This window comes from Notolabrus celidotus, chromosome 22, assembly GCF_009762535.1.
Source record: "Notolabrus celidotus isolate fNotCel1 chromosome 22, fNotCel1.pri, whole genome shotgun sequence".
NCBI classification, from domain to species: domain Eukaryota; kingdom Metazoa; phylum Chordata; class Actinopteri; order Labriformes; family Labridae; genus Notolabrus; species Notolabrus celidotus.
The window spans coordinates 23,466,549-23,483,282 of record NC_048293.1 but is presented as its reverse complement, the minus strand read 5'-3'; the positions used below and the strand labels follow the sequence as shown (position 1 = coordinate 23,483,282).

Here is a 16,734-nt window from a genome sequence, read left to right as displayed (position 1 = left end):
GGCTAGGAGGCTCAAACCCCGCCTCTTCACACTGGCTCTACAGCAGCAATACAGCTGCCACCGATGATTGGCCTCAAAACAGCTCTTCAGAAACAGATGGATGACGTCACGGATACTACTTCCATCCTTTATATAGTCTATGGTTTATACACGTCTTAAACCAAAGATTTAAAACATACAAGCACTGAAAACTGACGACCTAAACGTGTCTCATCTCCTAAATGTTCAAATCCTTGTGTTCAGTTTAAAGATCTTCAGATCACTGTGAGCCTGGTTCTATGATTTCCTCTAAAACTTCATCAACCCTGCTTTAAGACCGGAAACTGCAGCCGTTTCCTCCCTGGTGTCTTGTGACAGACGGCTAAAGTAGAAACAGAGGTCAGAGGTCAGAGGTCAGAGGTGGACTCAGTGGTCAGTGTAACGTCTCACCTCTGTTTCTCTGAGTCGGGCCTCCAGAGCATCACGAGGCCCCTGGGTGTTGTCGTTGGCCTTCAGCCTCTCCTTGATGGTCCTCATCCAGGACAGCGCTGCCTCCAGGCTCTCCATGAACTCCAGCTGCTCCTGCTGCGTCATGACCAGACCCCGGACTGAAAGAAGAGCAACAGCAGGCAGACTCTAGGTGAGCAAGAATTTACCTTTAAAAAGGGACAAAAAATAACTCACAATGCTCAACAGAAAGCCTGTGAGACGCGTTTATTGTTTTCAGACAGCCTGCTCCTGAAGTTGTCCCTTAAACCAGGAACAACCTTTAAAAAGATGCTGCATGTAAAGATATCCTAGATTACGTGCAGAGCAGAGTCTGACACTAAGATGACAGTGTTCCTTTCTATCAATGTTTAGTGTAAACAGATGCTCTCACAGCATCAACAAATGAAGCAGCTTCATTATGAACACAAGGATGGCATCATTACTCCTCCCACTCACACACGGGGAACTGTCCTGACTCTGCGTTCACACGTCTGAGTGCACCATTGGGAAATGTTGGGTGCATTTCTGTGGAGTCACCGTGTTTCTCTCCACGGAGTGAAACAGCAGCCTGCCCACACAGAGAGAGAGAGAGAGCTCTTTAAATCAGCTGTATGAAGACTCACATGAGGGCTGAGGAGAGACCTGTTCCTGTTTCCTTCACGCAGGAGACAGAGACGGGGGAGCTGAGTGAACACGACAGTCTCGTTCTCTAATGGGCGGCTGATATAAATCTATTGTTAGGTAATACGCTTAGAAATGTTTCTCCAACAACATCCAAACATGCCTAAGGTGCATGTTATCACACAAAGAGAGCTGCTCACCTTTAACATGCAGAACAGTGGAAGTATATCAGGCACTAAAATAGCTTTAAAGATACAACCGAAACCCACATCATCACTTTCAGCTGCGTTTATAATCCTGTCAGGTTTTAGTTTCCAAACCGAACACTTACTTTTTTATCTGCACTTGTGTTCAGACTATTTCTGAGTGTTTGTCTCTCTTCTCACACGATGCGTTTCAAGAACATGACAATGGCTCAATTTCAGGACCATTAAAACCACTGAGTGAACAAACAGTCTAAATATACAGAACTGTGTGAGGCATTGTGCAGAGGCTCAGTGTGCCCCGAGGAGACGCAGCTGTGAGGGAAAGCCTTGAATTGCCCTAACTGACATAGGTAGTAGAAAGGAGGGGGCGTTCTTGGCACTGAGAGGCTCAACATCGTTTCTATGAGGGGGAATAAAACTCAGGCGGCATGGACCGTTTTCCTGAATGACTCATTTCTCCCCACCACAACATTCCTGTTACCCGACATGAGCTGGTTTTCACTCTGAGTCCTTAACTTCAAATCTAGAACTCCACGTCCCAGAAAAATACATCAAAATGTTGTTTATTTCCTCATAATTATAACAATAAAACATGTTTTTGCCAATGCTTCAATGCAGTTATCTTTTACTATGTTCAAAGTATTTTGTTCTGTTAAATCTGACGCCTAAATGTACTTGAGGATCTTTATCTTACATTAAAAGTCCTGTTTTTAACATTTGGATCATCTTGAATTAAAGTTAACATATCATGCAAAATCGACTTTTTTTTCATTCCCTGCACACATGTGTGCTAACAAGGAGCTTAGGAGGGAGGCATGCTAGTTGTAGGCTGTCTTCAGAAACACAAAGATCGGTTTTACTCCCCACGTCTGCAGATTTGAAGATCTAGTGGATGATTTTTATTCTTCATGGAAAAGTGCTAGCGCTAGTTAGCATAGCCACATAGCTACATGTTCGTAGCTGTGTACCAAGACACACGTCGACATGCTGACAAATAAAAGAACAAGAAACACTAAATCTGTGACGAATCGTTCAGAAAGGTCCTGCTGCAGGCGCCTCTCCGTCAGGATCAGATTCTGGATCAGATTCAGAGGGTTGAAGTAACGCGGGTCTGTGAGCAGCCAACATGTAAACATTAGATCAACGTGCTGGACAGCCGAGGCCACATCCACTTCCTGAGGGGGCGTGGTCAGAGAGAAAACAGACTGTTCTGAGCAGGGCTGAAAAAGAGGGTTTTTCAGGCATGCCAAAATCTGATTTCAAAGTATTTTTTTTGAGCATAAACTTTAAAGACATGTTTTGGGGACCTCTTAGACCAGTATATTTTGATGAAAAAGAGCATAATATGTCACCTTTAAAGCAGCAAAGTAGATAGTACAAAACAGTATAAAGTAAACAGGAACATATAAAATAGGGATTATTCAAACATTATTAGCAATTAAAAAAGGAAGTAAGTAAAAATAAAAAAAAAGGAGGAAATGAGTCAAAATCTCAAGAAAAATATTGAAATAAACGGACTAAGTTAAATGTATGGATGCATGACCACTTTGGGCTTCTGTAGATGTAAAATAATCAGCTGAATCAATTATTTATAAAAGCTACTTTCATTAAAAGTTTCAGCTGCTTCCATTGTACAGTTCCCTTAATTTTTAGAATGTTTTACATAATTTTAATTTACTCTTAAACTTTATTTTTAACCCCTGAGTGTCTGGTTCGTGTTTATTTTAAGAGACTATTTCGGTGTGATTGAATGACAGTAAGCCCCGCCCCCTCCGTTTGACAGCTCTCTAAACCCCGTCTAAACTTTAATCCCTCTAATGCGCATGTGCTTCTAACGGCTGTAACGTTCACGGCTCGAGCGTTTACTGTCCCCACTTTTAATACAAGGTCGCTGCTGACTTCCTCCCTCCTACAAAGTCTCCTTATAACTTCAGTTAATGCTAAGCTAACTTTGAGGACGGATTAGCCGTCAGGACCGTTACAGTTAAAACCGCAGGAGACGTCAGACCGGTTTCCGTAGAGCCAGGTCTCTGCGGTTCACTTCAGTCTAGTAATCTAAAGCAGAGCTGGAACACCACAGACAGGAACACAGCAGACTACAGTCTCCGTGTTTGAAGCTAAAAGCTAGGCCTTTAATCAGCGAGCTAGCTTCACAGTGGAGCAGCTCGTTTGAAAGAGTCCTCAGAAGAATAAAAACACTTACAGCTCCTCGCTCATCAGGTGGGACTGTCTCTGCGGAGTGAAGCTAGTGTTGTGAACACAGAAGTTAAGGCAGCAGGCAGGAAGTTGAGCTGAGGCCGAAGGGGGCGTGTCCCCACAAACAGACTGTCATGCTGCCTTCACTGACATACTGTAAACTACAGTATCAGCCCACTACCTAACAGGAACTCAACTCAACTCAACTTTATTTATAAAGCACCTTTCATACATAAACACATGTAGCCCAAAGTGCTTCACAGAGTGACAGACAGTAAGGAAACAACAGCAATGGTAAAATTATAAAAGGCATGATTAAGTATTTTATTTTAATTTTATTTTTACTTTATTTTATTTTATTGTATTTTATTTTTTTCTATTTTATTTTATTTTATTTTATTTTATTTTATTTTATTATATTTGACCCTTGTCATTGCTGTTATTATTGTTATTATATTTTTTTAACTATGTTAGTACATTGTTGTATTCCCCTGTCCCGGCTTGTAAGCTGCTGTAACAAAATAATTTCCCCCAACGGGGGACAAATAAACTAGATCTTATCTTATCTTATCTTAAAAAAAAGAAATACTTAAAAAATAAAATAAATCAGTACAGTAAAATTAATAAAATAAGTAAGAGTGAAAAGAAAAAGTTAAGAATAAGGTAGAATTAACAAGGTCAGATATATACATATTAAAACAATGGTTTAGATAATAATGATTAAAATGATAATGATAATAATAATAATAATAATAATAATAATTATAATTATAATTATAATTATAATAATAATAATGCAGTCCAGGGCTAAAATAAACTACACCAAATTAAAAGCTAGATTAAAAAGGTAAGTCTTTAGTTTACTTTTAAAAACACCCAGAGAGCTCGCTGTTCTGATGTCCAGAGGCAAAGAGTTCCAAAGCTCAGGGGCGTAGGAAACCATCTCTCTTATTATAAAACGAACCTGTTACGATGATGAGGAATTAAAACTGGTGTTAATGGGTGCGGATTTGGCCTGATGGCTAAATTGCGCACCCATGAAGCGGTTGGCCTGGGTTCGATTCCAGCCTGCGGCCCCTTTCCCGCATGTCGTTCCCCCACTCTCTCCCTGTTTCCAGCACTATCCACTGTCCTTCCCACTCTAATAAAGGTGCAAAAAGCCCCCAAAATATATATATATATAAAACTGGTGTTAAGAATTGCCCTTTTTCTTTTTTGATTTGATGTCTTTATTTCGAACATGTAAAAGTAAAATAGGAAAAAAACATACAAGTAAAAAAGAAGAAAAAAAAACCCCAAAATCAATCAGTTCCATTAGCAAGCACTGAAACATGTTACTTTACATGTGTGAAAAGCAGTATGAAGAAGTTCAAACTTATCTAATCCTACTCCTTTATTCACTATTTTCTGTCATTATACGAGTGCATTCCCACCAAACAAATCCTCATACTTGCACCTACAATCAAAAGCAAACCCCTCATGATTCTCAACACTTGTCTTCCTCCTTGTACCTCATGAAAACTACTTCTTTATACCTCTTCCTGATAATACACATAACATAGAGTTTTAAATTACATTACAACCAAGTATTACAAGTTACTCTGAATTGAAGCATTTGGAGCTTTAGATTATAGGGGCTGGACCGCTGCAAAATAGACTGTAAAAAAACTTAAGTATGAAAAACTCAATGGAAGTTAAATGAATTCATATCCCTGAATTATTGGCTACACAAGCACTTATGTTTCTTGTCAAGGGAAAGGGGTTGCACGATTTACATCAAGCAGATAAATTAGCAGCTGATCAGCTTATTGAATTATCATTGTTATACAATCTAGGCCTACACTTTGTTTTGGACTAAAGTGCTTTTCACACTGAACAGTAGAACCAATAATTACAAACACAATAAACAACAGCAATTCTAATGCAAATAGAGAAATGCAAAGGAAACCACAGACAACAAATTTCAAATTACTGTTATTGCACAACAAGATAAACATCTATGATTATCATCAGTGATCTTAAGTGTATGTAATGGAAGAAGGTTGTTATTAGTTATCTGCTTAAAAAATCCATATTTTGCACATCTAATAGTTTTTATGTTTTACAATAACTTATTTCAAAAAGCAAGTCTTCAAAAGGGATTTATGTTTAAATCTGTAAATTAACTCTGGATGACTGAGTGTTGTAGTTATCTTAAAAGAAAAGGTTTAAAATTAAGGATGTAGATGAAAAACTGACTTAAACCAACATAATTTGGTACTCACATGTTAGAAAACAGCTCCCAAAATAAACACAAGGAACACAACCACCTCAAACAGCACCCTGACTCTGGTTCTGAGACCACAAAGGCCTTCAGTGAGTTAATCAAAAGCATGCATAACGGCTGTTTCACTTCCTTAACCCATTCTGAGTTACAGTATGTGACTGTGCAGTTCTCTGTGCTCATACAAAGCTCCACTCACAGAGCATTGCAGAGTTCCAGAGGCACTTGAACTCATCAGCATACCAGCCTGAGAAACAGGCCTAGAGCAGCTGCTGGACCAGAGCTGCAGGCGCTCTGATTCAAACTGTGGAGGGCGCGTCCTGAAGTTTGTTCCTATTGGAGGAAAAAACGTCAACAGTCCCAAAAGAGTTTCCATTCAGTCTATTAGAACTCATGCCAAAACCACAGACCCGGAACAGGTCTATGACTTTGGGACACACTGTCAACAGCTCTCTGGGATTACTTCTTTGTGTTAGAGTTGTGTTAGTGGCTGTAATCTGGAGTAACTTGGTCTTAAATGGACACAGATTAAACTACATTTATGTGAGTCTGCCTGAGTAGACGCTCTTTCTACTTTTAAGAGTAGTCTTAAACACTGAAGCTGAAATATGATGTCAAAAACTATCATACACTATCATAAAGAGGAGCTGTTTGAGTCAGATCCATCCTGCACTCATAAAAGTGATGTCTTAATTTAAACCAAGTTTTTTCCTCTCCCTATTCTTCTTTCATTTTGCAAACACAGCTTATGTGGATTATGTGTTTAACTTCATATTTTCTAATATCATAGTTTACTATGAGTTTGTAATATTTGAAGACGTGTTCATGTTTGCATTTGGTCACATGTTGTTTATATGCCTCAGTCATGCAGCCATGGTTACAGCAGCATGTCTCTGAGTGGGGTGTTAAAGTTTGGTTGATATTCCTACTTTCTCGCCTCTCGTTTGTAACTTCATGTGGTCGGCCTTCGTTGTTGAAGCAGTCTGAAGTGAAGCAGTTGGCACAAACAAATCTGCACCGACTGTAGCCGGATGTCGTTTTTAAGATTACAAATCAGTCTCTGTTTTCTTTGGTCGTTCGGTGCAGGGATAGAAAACAGACATTTGTTTTGGTTTCTGTAACCAACAACAGAGCAGTTGGTAGGTCTGGTTCTAACCTTTGACATCTTGATGCTGCAACACCAAAGCAAACCAAAACCGCGTAGGAAGAGACCAAATCACTCCAGGAGTGGGAGTAGTTTTGCATGCATGCTTATGCAAAACAACTCATGTGGTTGCATCACCACAGAAGCAAATTCACACTGCCCTGTCTAGGCTCTGTTTCCCTGCAGGCGGGCTGCAGGACAGTGCAGAGGAATTTTGATTTCACATTCTCAGGGTCACTGGGCTTGAGGAAGACTATAGTTTATATGTGCAATCTTCCTGCCCAAGAAGTGTCCTTAAATTGAACTCGCTTCGGCCCGTCCACAAACCAATTGGCCCAACACGAACCTAGTCCAAGCATGCTGTCAACCAGAGCGTGAGCAGTCAACTCCCACCGCTCTCAGTGGTAGTTTGAGCCATACATAGCAACTTTGGATATTTGCACAACTATTCTGCACAAAACATTTCTATTTGCACTTTTTTTGTTTTCTTTCTTTTATTTACCTGGAACCCCTCATCCAGGTCTACTGCCCTTCTCGCCCGCTACGCTCAGCCTCTGAAAAGCGCCTAGTGCTTCCAGCACACAAGGCCTCAAAATCACTAGCTCCACTCTTCTCTTCTGTTGCCCCTAAATGGTGGAATGAATTGGCCAACTCCATTCGATCTGCAGAGTCCCTCTCTACTTTCAAAAGACAGCTAAAGACCCAGCTCTTCAGGAAGCACTATGCACTTAGCTAGACTGTTCTCCACTGTTGTCCCCAGTGGCAGATCATGTCTTCCAGCTACAGTTGACTCACACTGTCCTGCTCTACTCTGGGAATCTGTGTTCAGCTCTTGAGTGACCCAGCACTTGGTACTTTGGTCATTATTGTGGTGATGTTAATTGTTGATGATGATAATGGAAGGTCTTAAATTGGTTGGTTGCTTCATTGTAGATGTTCCTTATTTTGCTTTTTTTACTTTTGTGCATTGCCTTTCCACTGCTTGGCAGTACCTGCACCCAAATTGACTTGAAGCACTTTGTTACTCTTACTGATCTTGTTTCCTCTTGTCTAGATCTTTGCTTGTGTTGTTCTTGTTCTCGTATGTACATCGCTTTGGATAAAAGCGTCTGCTAAATGACATTGTAACATTGTAACATTGTATTTATACCTAAGTTATAGGTACTACTTGTCTGTCTCACTGTGCAACATGTTTGCAGGAGGGAGAGGGAGGGGGGGACGGAGGGATGTTCTTGTTCATGTATGTTAAAAAATACAAAAACTATTGTACGAAACAACACTGTGATTTATGCCTGCCTTTTGAAAAATCAAAATTATAAAAAATATATATATATAGTTTATAAGTGCAGGGAAGGAAAGTGTGCATTCATTACATGAGACCTTCAAATACACTTTGATTATAATTGTTTTTAATACTCGTGGTGTTTACAGGGTCTGAGCAGGTATTTAAATTTACAGCAATGGGATCAATAAAGAGCCTTTGTTGGTGGAGCCCTTTGAAGCTATGTTTGCTGTAATTCTTTATTCAGCGCAGTGAAAATGCAGTTTGATGAATAGTTTGTGAACAGTGTTTGTTGCTGTTGTTTTCTTTAAGCAGAGTCTCGTCTGCTCTTTAAGGTTACGGCGATGCTTTCGTCTCAGTTTTCCATCAGAGGGAGTCTGTCGGTGCAGCAACACAAAGACAAAGAGAGAGAGAGATAAGACAAAAGAAAACAGACTGAAGGAAATTAATCACAAAAAGTAATTATGAGTTCACTTTTCTTGTCTCTGAATTAACATGACAAACAGTAATCTTCCCTCCTCTGTGCCTAAGTAAGGAGTGGTCTCTTGTCCCAGAAGAATCAGACAAAAGATCTGAAATGGGAAGTTAATTATCAGAATTAGACATAATTATGCACAGAGCCTACTTAAAATCACTCTAATCGTGTTGATGAAGGCTTGATAATCATAGATAATGTTCCTTTTAAGAAGATTTTATGATTACAATTATAAAGTTTTCAGTCTGGGGACGTGGAGCTGAAGACTCCAAAACAAGGTGATAGTCATGAGGGGACAAAACTTATTTTTGCATTTTTGTTCCAAAAGAAAAGAAAAGAAAGAAATATCTTAATGGCAGCCTGACTGAAAAATGATTCTTAAAGGTGACATATCACGCTTTTTTCATCAATATATATTGGTCTAAGAGGTCCCAAAACATGTCTTTAAAGTTTATGCTCAAAAAAACACTTTGAAATCAGATTTTGGCATGCCTGAAAAACCCTCTTCTTCAGCCCTGTTCAGAACGGTCTGTTTTCCCTCTGACCACGCCCCCTCAGGAAGTGGATGTGCTCTCGGCTCTCCAGCACGTTGACCTAATGTTTACATGTTGGCTGAATATACACGGCTGCTCACAGACCCGCGTTACTTCAACCCTCTGAATTTGATCCAGAATCTGATCCTGACGGAGAGGCGCCTGTAGCAGGAACTTTCTGAACCATTAGTCACAGATTTAGTGTTTCTTGTTGTTTTATTTGTCAGTATGTCCACGTGTGTCTTGGTACACAGCAACTAACATGTAGCTATGTGGCTATGCTAACTAGCACTAGCACTTTTCCATGAAATCATCCACTAGATCTTCAAATCTGCAGACATGGGGAGTAAAACCGACCTTTGTGTTTATTAAGACAGCCTACAACTAGCATGCCTCCCTCCTAAGCTCCTTGTTAGAACACATTTGTGCAGGGAATGAAAAACGGACGAGGGGTTGAGTTGTATTTTATACAGTCTATGGGCTGAACAAGCTCCGAGCTCTGACCTCCGTGACAGCCTGGATATTGTTGTGACGTAACAAAAACACTGAAAACTGAAACGGCTCGCTTCACACACATATACAGAAAGGTGGAGAAATCAAAACAGGGGCAGAATGGATTTTTTTCATTCTCGGGGGGTTTGTAGACATACCAGGGACACATATTTCAGGTAGAGAACCATTAAAAAGTCGATTTTGCATGATATGTCACCTTTAATGCTGCAGATGATGTGATTATATTTACTTCAGAAGTTGTGCTGCTCTTCTCTGGCCATGCGATCAGAAATATCATCCCAGAGAGGTGAAGAATGTCAGCTCAGCTCAGTCCTGGACCCTGTGGAGGTGGTGGCTGACAGGAGAATTATAGTCATTCTGTCGTCTTTGATGAACACTTCTTTTCTATTTATATTCTTGTTGAAATTCTTGATCCAAGACGGCTGCGGCTGGTTGCTCCGTCGTTAGGTGCATTGTTTTTGGCACCTAATGAGGACTGCACCTTTCAATTTTGTTGTACTTGTTGCAATATCAATAAAGGCATTCTATTCTATTCTATTCATTTGGTAACTTAAATAATGAAACACCTCACCTCTCTTTACTTAAATCAGTGACAAACTCCCAATCAAGCCGTGGACGTTTCCCTGAGAGCCTCCTTGATAACCCGTCTGCTAGAACGTCTTGTCATTAAATGTTTGAATAAATCTTAGCATGAGGTGTTTGAACAGATTCCCAAAGATTCAGAATCTGAGCATCTTCTCCTTTCTGCATTCAGCTCACATACGAGCAGTCCTCTTTCCATGGCTGCTGTTTTCAGGTTTTACATATTCATGAGCGTTTTCTGCGGTTCCACGTTGAAGCACACAGACTCAGTCAGATTTTTTTTGTCATAATTTAAAGCAGCATCACATTTTGTCAGCTCTTATCTCGGAGCACGAAGGCTCTGCCTCAGTGACTCTGAAAGTGTTGACTTCAGCACACGCAGGACGTTTACGCAGCTCTTTTAATCCTGCAGATAAAAAACACGATGCTTTACTTTCACACAATGAGGGGGGCCGCTCATATCTCTGTGGACTGTCTGCTCTCACTGAGGACGCTTTAAACTGACGTGATCTAAAACTCACATCAGTCTGATGCTTCGGATTGTGCTTGAAAGATTTCATGGAGCTCTGTGAACTCTGAACTCTCGTACAGAGGTGACGTGAAACAACACAAGTGCAATCTGTATATTAGAACGACTTTGACCTCCATGTTTTCTTATATTTCTTGCAGAATTTGCATCATTAATATGGGATCTGAATTACTCTGCAAAGTGCAGACGCATTGCAAACACCAATCTTTCCATCTAGGTTCTTCTGACCCCACAAACACAGGTTAAAGAGGCAGCTGCCTACAGGCTGCAGTGTGACAGTTCTGCCATCACTGCTCGTTTGCTGTGTGAGCTGCTGCTGTCTGCACGCTAAACAGGACCATAAACTATCTGTGATAGAAATGCAGTGCAGATCAAGTACAGATAGGGAAGTGAATTATCATTGCTACACATCACAAATATCAGGGCTGCAGTGTTACCACATGTATCACAATGCAAAGTGCAAAATTAGCATGTTGTCTTTTTTTAATCGTGTGCTTTTTTATGTCCCTTTTGGCACACGGTAGTTAAAGGTACAGTGTGTGAAATTAGACTCTAGATTAAAACGCTCCCTTGCTCACCCCTCCTTGTCTGTGAAGGGACGGTGGCCCTTGAGGACAAGAGGCTCTGGCGCTGCATGATAAGTTTGATCCTCCATTTGTCAAGTTTCTACCATCAGAAACGTCTATCAGACAACCACGCCCTTCCTCCTTCTCTTCTTCTTCTTCTTCCAACTGGTGCATTTCAGACATCCACTCACTATACACAAAAACACGTGTGTTACTGGTGTGTCCGCTCTGTGCTGCTGTATCGATACAAAAAGACCCCCTCTAACACAATGATTCTTACATTTCCACTCAGTCTTTTAGCTTTAGTTTTAGATGATCAGGGCTGACAGCTCAGGTTGCTTTGATAGCGGCCTTTTTTATGATATTCTAATTATGTTCAGCTGCATGTGTCGCAGAGGGAGGGGAAGAAAGAGAGGCAGAGAATGAGAAGAAGAGATATCGCCTGTAGATTTTCACCTGTAGAGACACACAGCTCTCATCTGTTATCCTGGGTATGTGTGTGTGTATGTGTGTGTGTGTGTGTGTGTGTGTGTGTGTGTGTGTGTGTGTGTGTGTGTGTGTGTGTATTCAGTTCAGCCTTGGACTAATCTCTGCAGACAAAATCAGTCAGCATCAAAGCGTTCTGTCTTCCTCTTGTTGTCGGGGTAATGCCGGCCGCTCAGGATTGAGCAGACTTTGGTTTTAAAATAATAAATAATCTGAGAACTGTGATCCTTTTAAGAGGATTATCCATCGACAGCTCAAACTCTGCTTCTGTATGTGAAGATGTCGTAAACAAAGACGAGCCCAGAGTTTTATTTGTTCAGATAATCTGCCGGCTACACCTGAAGCCCCGGAATATCGGGAGTCCCACCGAAGGCTGAATCACGTCAGACGATCGCTGATCCTCTCGGAGACCGGCCCCAGACTGAACTCAGCTCTCATTAGAGTTCTTTCTGTTCTCCCTCCTCAGTTTTTATTCTACTCAGCTGTTGACATGAGCAACAGAGACCAATTACATAATAACACCTGACAGTGGAGGTTTGCACCCTGCGGTTCACTGCTGCAGACGGGTTCAGAGTGGAGATGTATTCACTCATTGATCCTGAAAGTTTAAACTCTGATTAGTCCTCTGCTGGTGAACCACTGCGGGGTTTGTTCCTGCACTCAGCTCGCTCCTCCTCTCACATCACTCTGCAAACCTTCGTTTACGTGTCCCGGCTCTGACTGTGATCCTGTTCCCTTTTGACTCCTCGCCCCTGTGAGTCCTTGTGTGTGACCTAATGGACCTGGCTGATCCACGCCTGCGTCTCATCTTCAGAACCCTGGCCTCATCTCCTCTCTTCACCACATTGTTCTATCCTCTCATCACCAAACTCAGCTCCGTGTGATAGAGAATCTTCTCACCTACAAGGATTCTCAATCTGCATACTGACGGCTGTCCTCGTCACAAACACTTCCAAGTCTTCTGTCCTCACCGCCCTGCCACAACCAGCCGGCCGGCCCTCAGCCTCTCTGCTGCTCGGTAATGAACCTCCCTGATTCTGTCTTTGTGTGTCTGCCTCTGGATATTTACTCCTCCAGTGTTTCATCTCCGGCTCTCTCAGTTGTAGAGATGCGGTCCAAAAAACTAAGTCCAGTCGCAGGAGGGATGAAGTCCCTGTGCTTGTTAGCAGTGTCTGGTCTCAATGTCCACATTCTCACACTCACTGGCTTTGAGGTGCGTTCCCGCTCAGTCCGCGAGGGCTTAGGGCTGTCCCACTGAGGGATGTCTCACAGACGTTAAGAGCCTGGATCACATGGCAATCAATCAGTCCTTCCCTTAAGCGTCTTCAATTTGAGGAAAGTAAAATTGTGCAATAAAATTCCTAATGCCGTGTTGGAGAGAGGGATAGAGGGAGATGAAGAGAGAGAGAGAGATGATAGTGGTGAGACGGATAGTAGTAGTTGTAGCAGCTGGAGTCTGGCACGTCCACAGCAGCAGAGATCCAGAGGAACCTACGAGACAAGGGAGCTCAGGGACTCCAGAAAAGTCTAAGAAAAGAGAAAAGTGAGGGAGAGGAGAAGAAAGAAAAAGAAGAACAGAAGGAAAGGAAGGGACAAGAAAAGGAGACATAAAAGGATGAAGAAAGAAAGAAAGAAATACAGAAAGAAAGTCCCTCCAGACTAAATTCTTGCTTGTGTTGTACGTCGCTTTGGACAAAAGCGTCGGCTAAATGAAATTGTAGAATTGTAGAAAGGAATGAAAGAAAAAATGAATAAAAGAAAGAAAGAAAGAAAGAAAGAAAGAAAGGGGGGCAGCAGGAAGAAGGAATGATAGAGAGAAAGAAAGAAGGAAAGGAAGAGGGAATGAATGAAAGAATGAAAGAAAGAAAGAAAGAAAGAAAGAAAGAAAGAAAGAAAGAAAGAAAGAAAGAAAGAAAGAAAGAAAGAAAGAAAGAAAGAAAGAAGGAAAGAAGGAAGGAAGGAAGGAAGAAGGAAGGAAAGAAAAAAGGAAGGAAAGAAAGACAGAAAAAATAAAGAAGAAATGAAATAAAGGAGAAAAATAAGTAAGAAAGAAAAACAAAAGAATGAAAGGAAGAGGAATGTAAAGAATGAATGACAGACCCAAAAAAGGAATCTACGGCAGAGATCCAGAAGAACCTACGAGACAAGGGATGTAGGGAGCTCAGGGACTCCAGAAAGGTCTATGGTTAGTAACTTTAATGGGACAGGAAGAGTTAAAGTGAGTAATAAGCAGAGAGAGGAAAGAGAGAGGGAAAGACAGGATCCCAGTGTCAGTCTAAGCCTATAGCAACATAACTAAGAGCTGGTCCAAGCCTGATCCAGCTCTAACTATAAGCTTTATCAAAAAGGAAAGTTTGAAGCCTACTCCTAAAAGTAGAGAGGGTGTCTGCCTCCCGGACCCTGACTGGTAGATGATTCCAAAGGAGAGGGGCCTGATAACTGAAGGTTCTACCTCCCATACTACTTTTAGAGACTTTAGGTACGATGAGCAGGAATGACAACACATCCAAAAGATCCCACACAGTCAGTGTTTCAGTCAAACAACAGCCCTCATTCATCCTCAGGTAAGACTCGAGTGACGAGTACTCAACTCAGATCTGGTCCCTGTGACGTGGACTCTGGGGACTGAAGACTCAAGGTTCGGTGACTCAGCTACAACACTGCTGGAGAACATTTTCAAGGTGATGTTCATAATAATTCAAAGCAGGTCTTTAAAGGAGAATTCAGTTTTATTATAGCTTCAGTCTGACCTTTTTTAACGTAGGTACATGTAACCACGGACTCATCCAGCGGTCTGTTTTTTTCTTTCCTCGCCGCAGCTCACGAGTGTTTACAGAGAAACAGGCCAGCAGAACATCTCAACAACAGGCTTCACGTTTAACAGAACAGCTTCCAAAAAGTACAAGTGTTATAAATTTGCATACTTTGAAAAAGTCTGGGTTTAATCTTCACCGTGGACATCGAATACTACTCATCACATCATGAAAAATGATCACACCTTCAGATCAACGAATCATCGGAGGCTCTCCGTCGAATCACAGAACCTGTTTTATATAAATCTTTGTTTGGTTGATTTTAGAAATGGCAACAGACACACATACAAAATAAATAGAATTTGAAAAAGCTTATAAATACTTTACATTGTTACAATACATTCTTAAGCACAACCATAATGAATGCTGCAGATGGAGTGTGTGTGTGTGTGTGTGTGTGTGTGTGTGTGTGTGTGTGTGTGTGTGTGTGTGTGTGTGTGTGTGTGTGTGTGTGTTTATATTTCAGGGTCTTGAAAGAATTGTGAACATGATTTGGCTTTGATACTTTAAGCTTCCTTCATGTTTGATCCCAGATTACAGATGGTACTTTACAATTTACAGCAGTATGTTAAAGTTGGTCCTTCCTCATGAAAATATCAAGATGTGTATGTGGAGTTTTTTTTATTTTACATTTCACTTAAGTGCAGTGGCCCTGAGGAGCAAAAAATACAATGTCAGCAGGACGATGGCCCCACGCTCACAGACAAATGACCTCCTGACGCCACATCAGACCACAACAAAGTTCATAAAACATGACTCCTAAGATCCCAGAGGATGACGTCGGCTGGTTTTCCTTTTCATCCTTAAAGCTGATTTAAGTTGTTTCTACATTTTTTGTGCTCTAAAGATCAATGGCAGTGCTTTGCAAAAGGGAATACATGAATAAACAGTACGGCAGTGAATAAAACTTCAAATAAATACAACACCCTGGCTGCGCTTTGAACAGAAACTGCTCTCTCTTGAGGACTCATCCGCTTCACATCCCCAAAAGAAAACTGAAATGTTGCAGGCTTTCATCAGAGGACCAAAGGCGTCATCACCATTGTGTTCAGTTGTGTTTCAAAAGAAAGAGACTTGAACATTAAATTAACTGAAACCTTGAGATTTACTGTAAAACTCCATCAGGAGAATCACACTGAAAGACGTGTGAGCGCCCAAGTGGTTACAGAACAATCACAACTGGTCCGTCTTTCATCATCGAGCCAGAAAACAAAGAGTTAAACTTTAGAGACTGTATGCAGAGCTGCTGACATCAAATTTAAAATGAACAGATATTTATCATAAGTGATAACATTTTTAAGTCTCAATATTTGATATGTTGTGTTTGCTCTGTTTCAGTTAAATATAAACTTTAAGTGATTTAGAAACGTCATCAGATTCTGTTTTTATAACATTTTACGTAGCGTTCAAACTCCTTTGGAACATGTGGTTGTATTTTTTTGCTTTTAGCTTTAAAGGTGACATATTATGCTCTTTTTCATCAAAAAATATTGGTCTAAGAGGTCCCCCAAAACATGTCTTTAAAATGTATTGCTCAAAAAAACACTTTGAAATCAGATTTTGGTCTGCCTGTTAACCCCTCTTTTTCAGCCCTGCTCAGAACAGGCTGTTTTCTGTGTCTGTGCCTTTAAATGAGAATGAGCTCTCTGACCACGCCCCCTCAGGAAGTGGATGTGTCCTCGGCTGTCCAGCACGTTGATCTAATGTTTACATGTTGGCTGAATATACACAGCTGCTCACAGACTACTTCAATCCTCTGAATCTGATCCAGAATCTGATCCTGATGGAGAGGCGCCTGCAGCAGGACCTTTCTGAACCATTGGTCACAGATTTAGTGTTTCTTGTTGTTTTATTTGTCAGTATGTCGACATGTGTCTTGGTACACAGCTACGAACATGTAGCTATGTGGCTATGCTAACTAGCGCTAGCACTTTTCCATGAAAAATAAAAATCCTCCACTAGATCTTCAAATCTGCAGACGTGGGGAGTAAAACCGACCTTTGTGTTTATTAAGACAGCCTACAACTAGCATGCCTCCCTCCTAAGCTCCTTGTTAG

The 16,734-nt window shown here is 41.1% G+C and overlaps 1 protein-coding gene across 2 annotated transcripts in view; it reads right to left on the bottom strand.

Annotated features, from left to right (window-relative positions):
- syne3 (spectrin repeat containing, nuclear envelope family member 3) overlaps positions 1 to 3,606 on the bottom strand; it is a 42,334-nt gene extending 38,728 nt beyond the window's left edge. The window contains exons 1-2 of one of the 2 annotated variants that reach the window (XM_034675288.1): positions 3,499 to 3,606; positions 430 to 587 (exon numbers count right to left, since the gene is read on the bottom strand). In XM_034675288.1, coding sequence (XP_034531179.1) covers positions 430 to 573 — 144 coding nt within the window. In that variant the 5' untranslated portion in view covers positions 574 to 587; positions 3,499 to 3,606. Of the gene's footprint in view, positions 1 to 429; positions 616 to 3,498 lie in introns of both variants that reach the window. The other variant, XM_034675289.1, reaches the window with a different exon arrangement.
- Between the last annotated feature and the right edge of the window lie 13,128 nt (positions 3,607 to 16,734).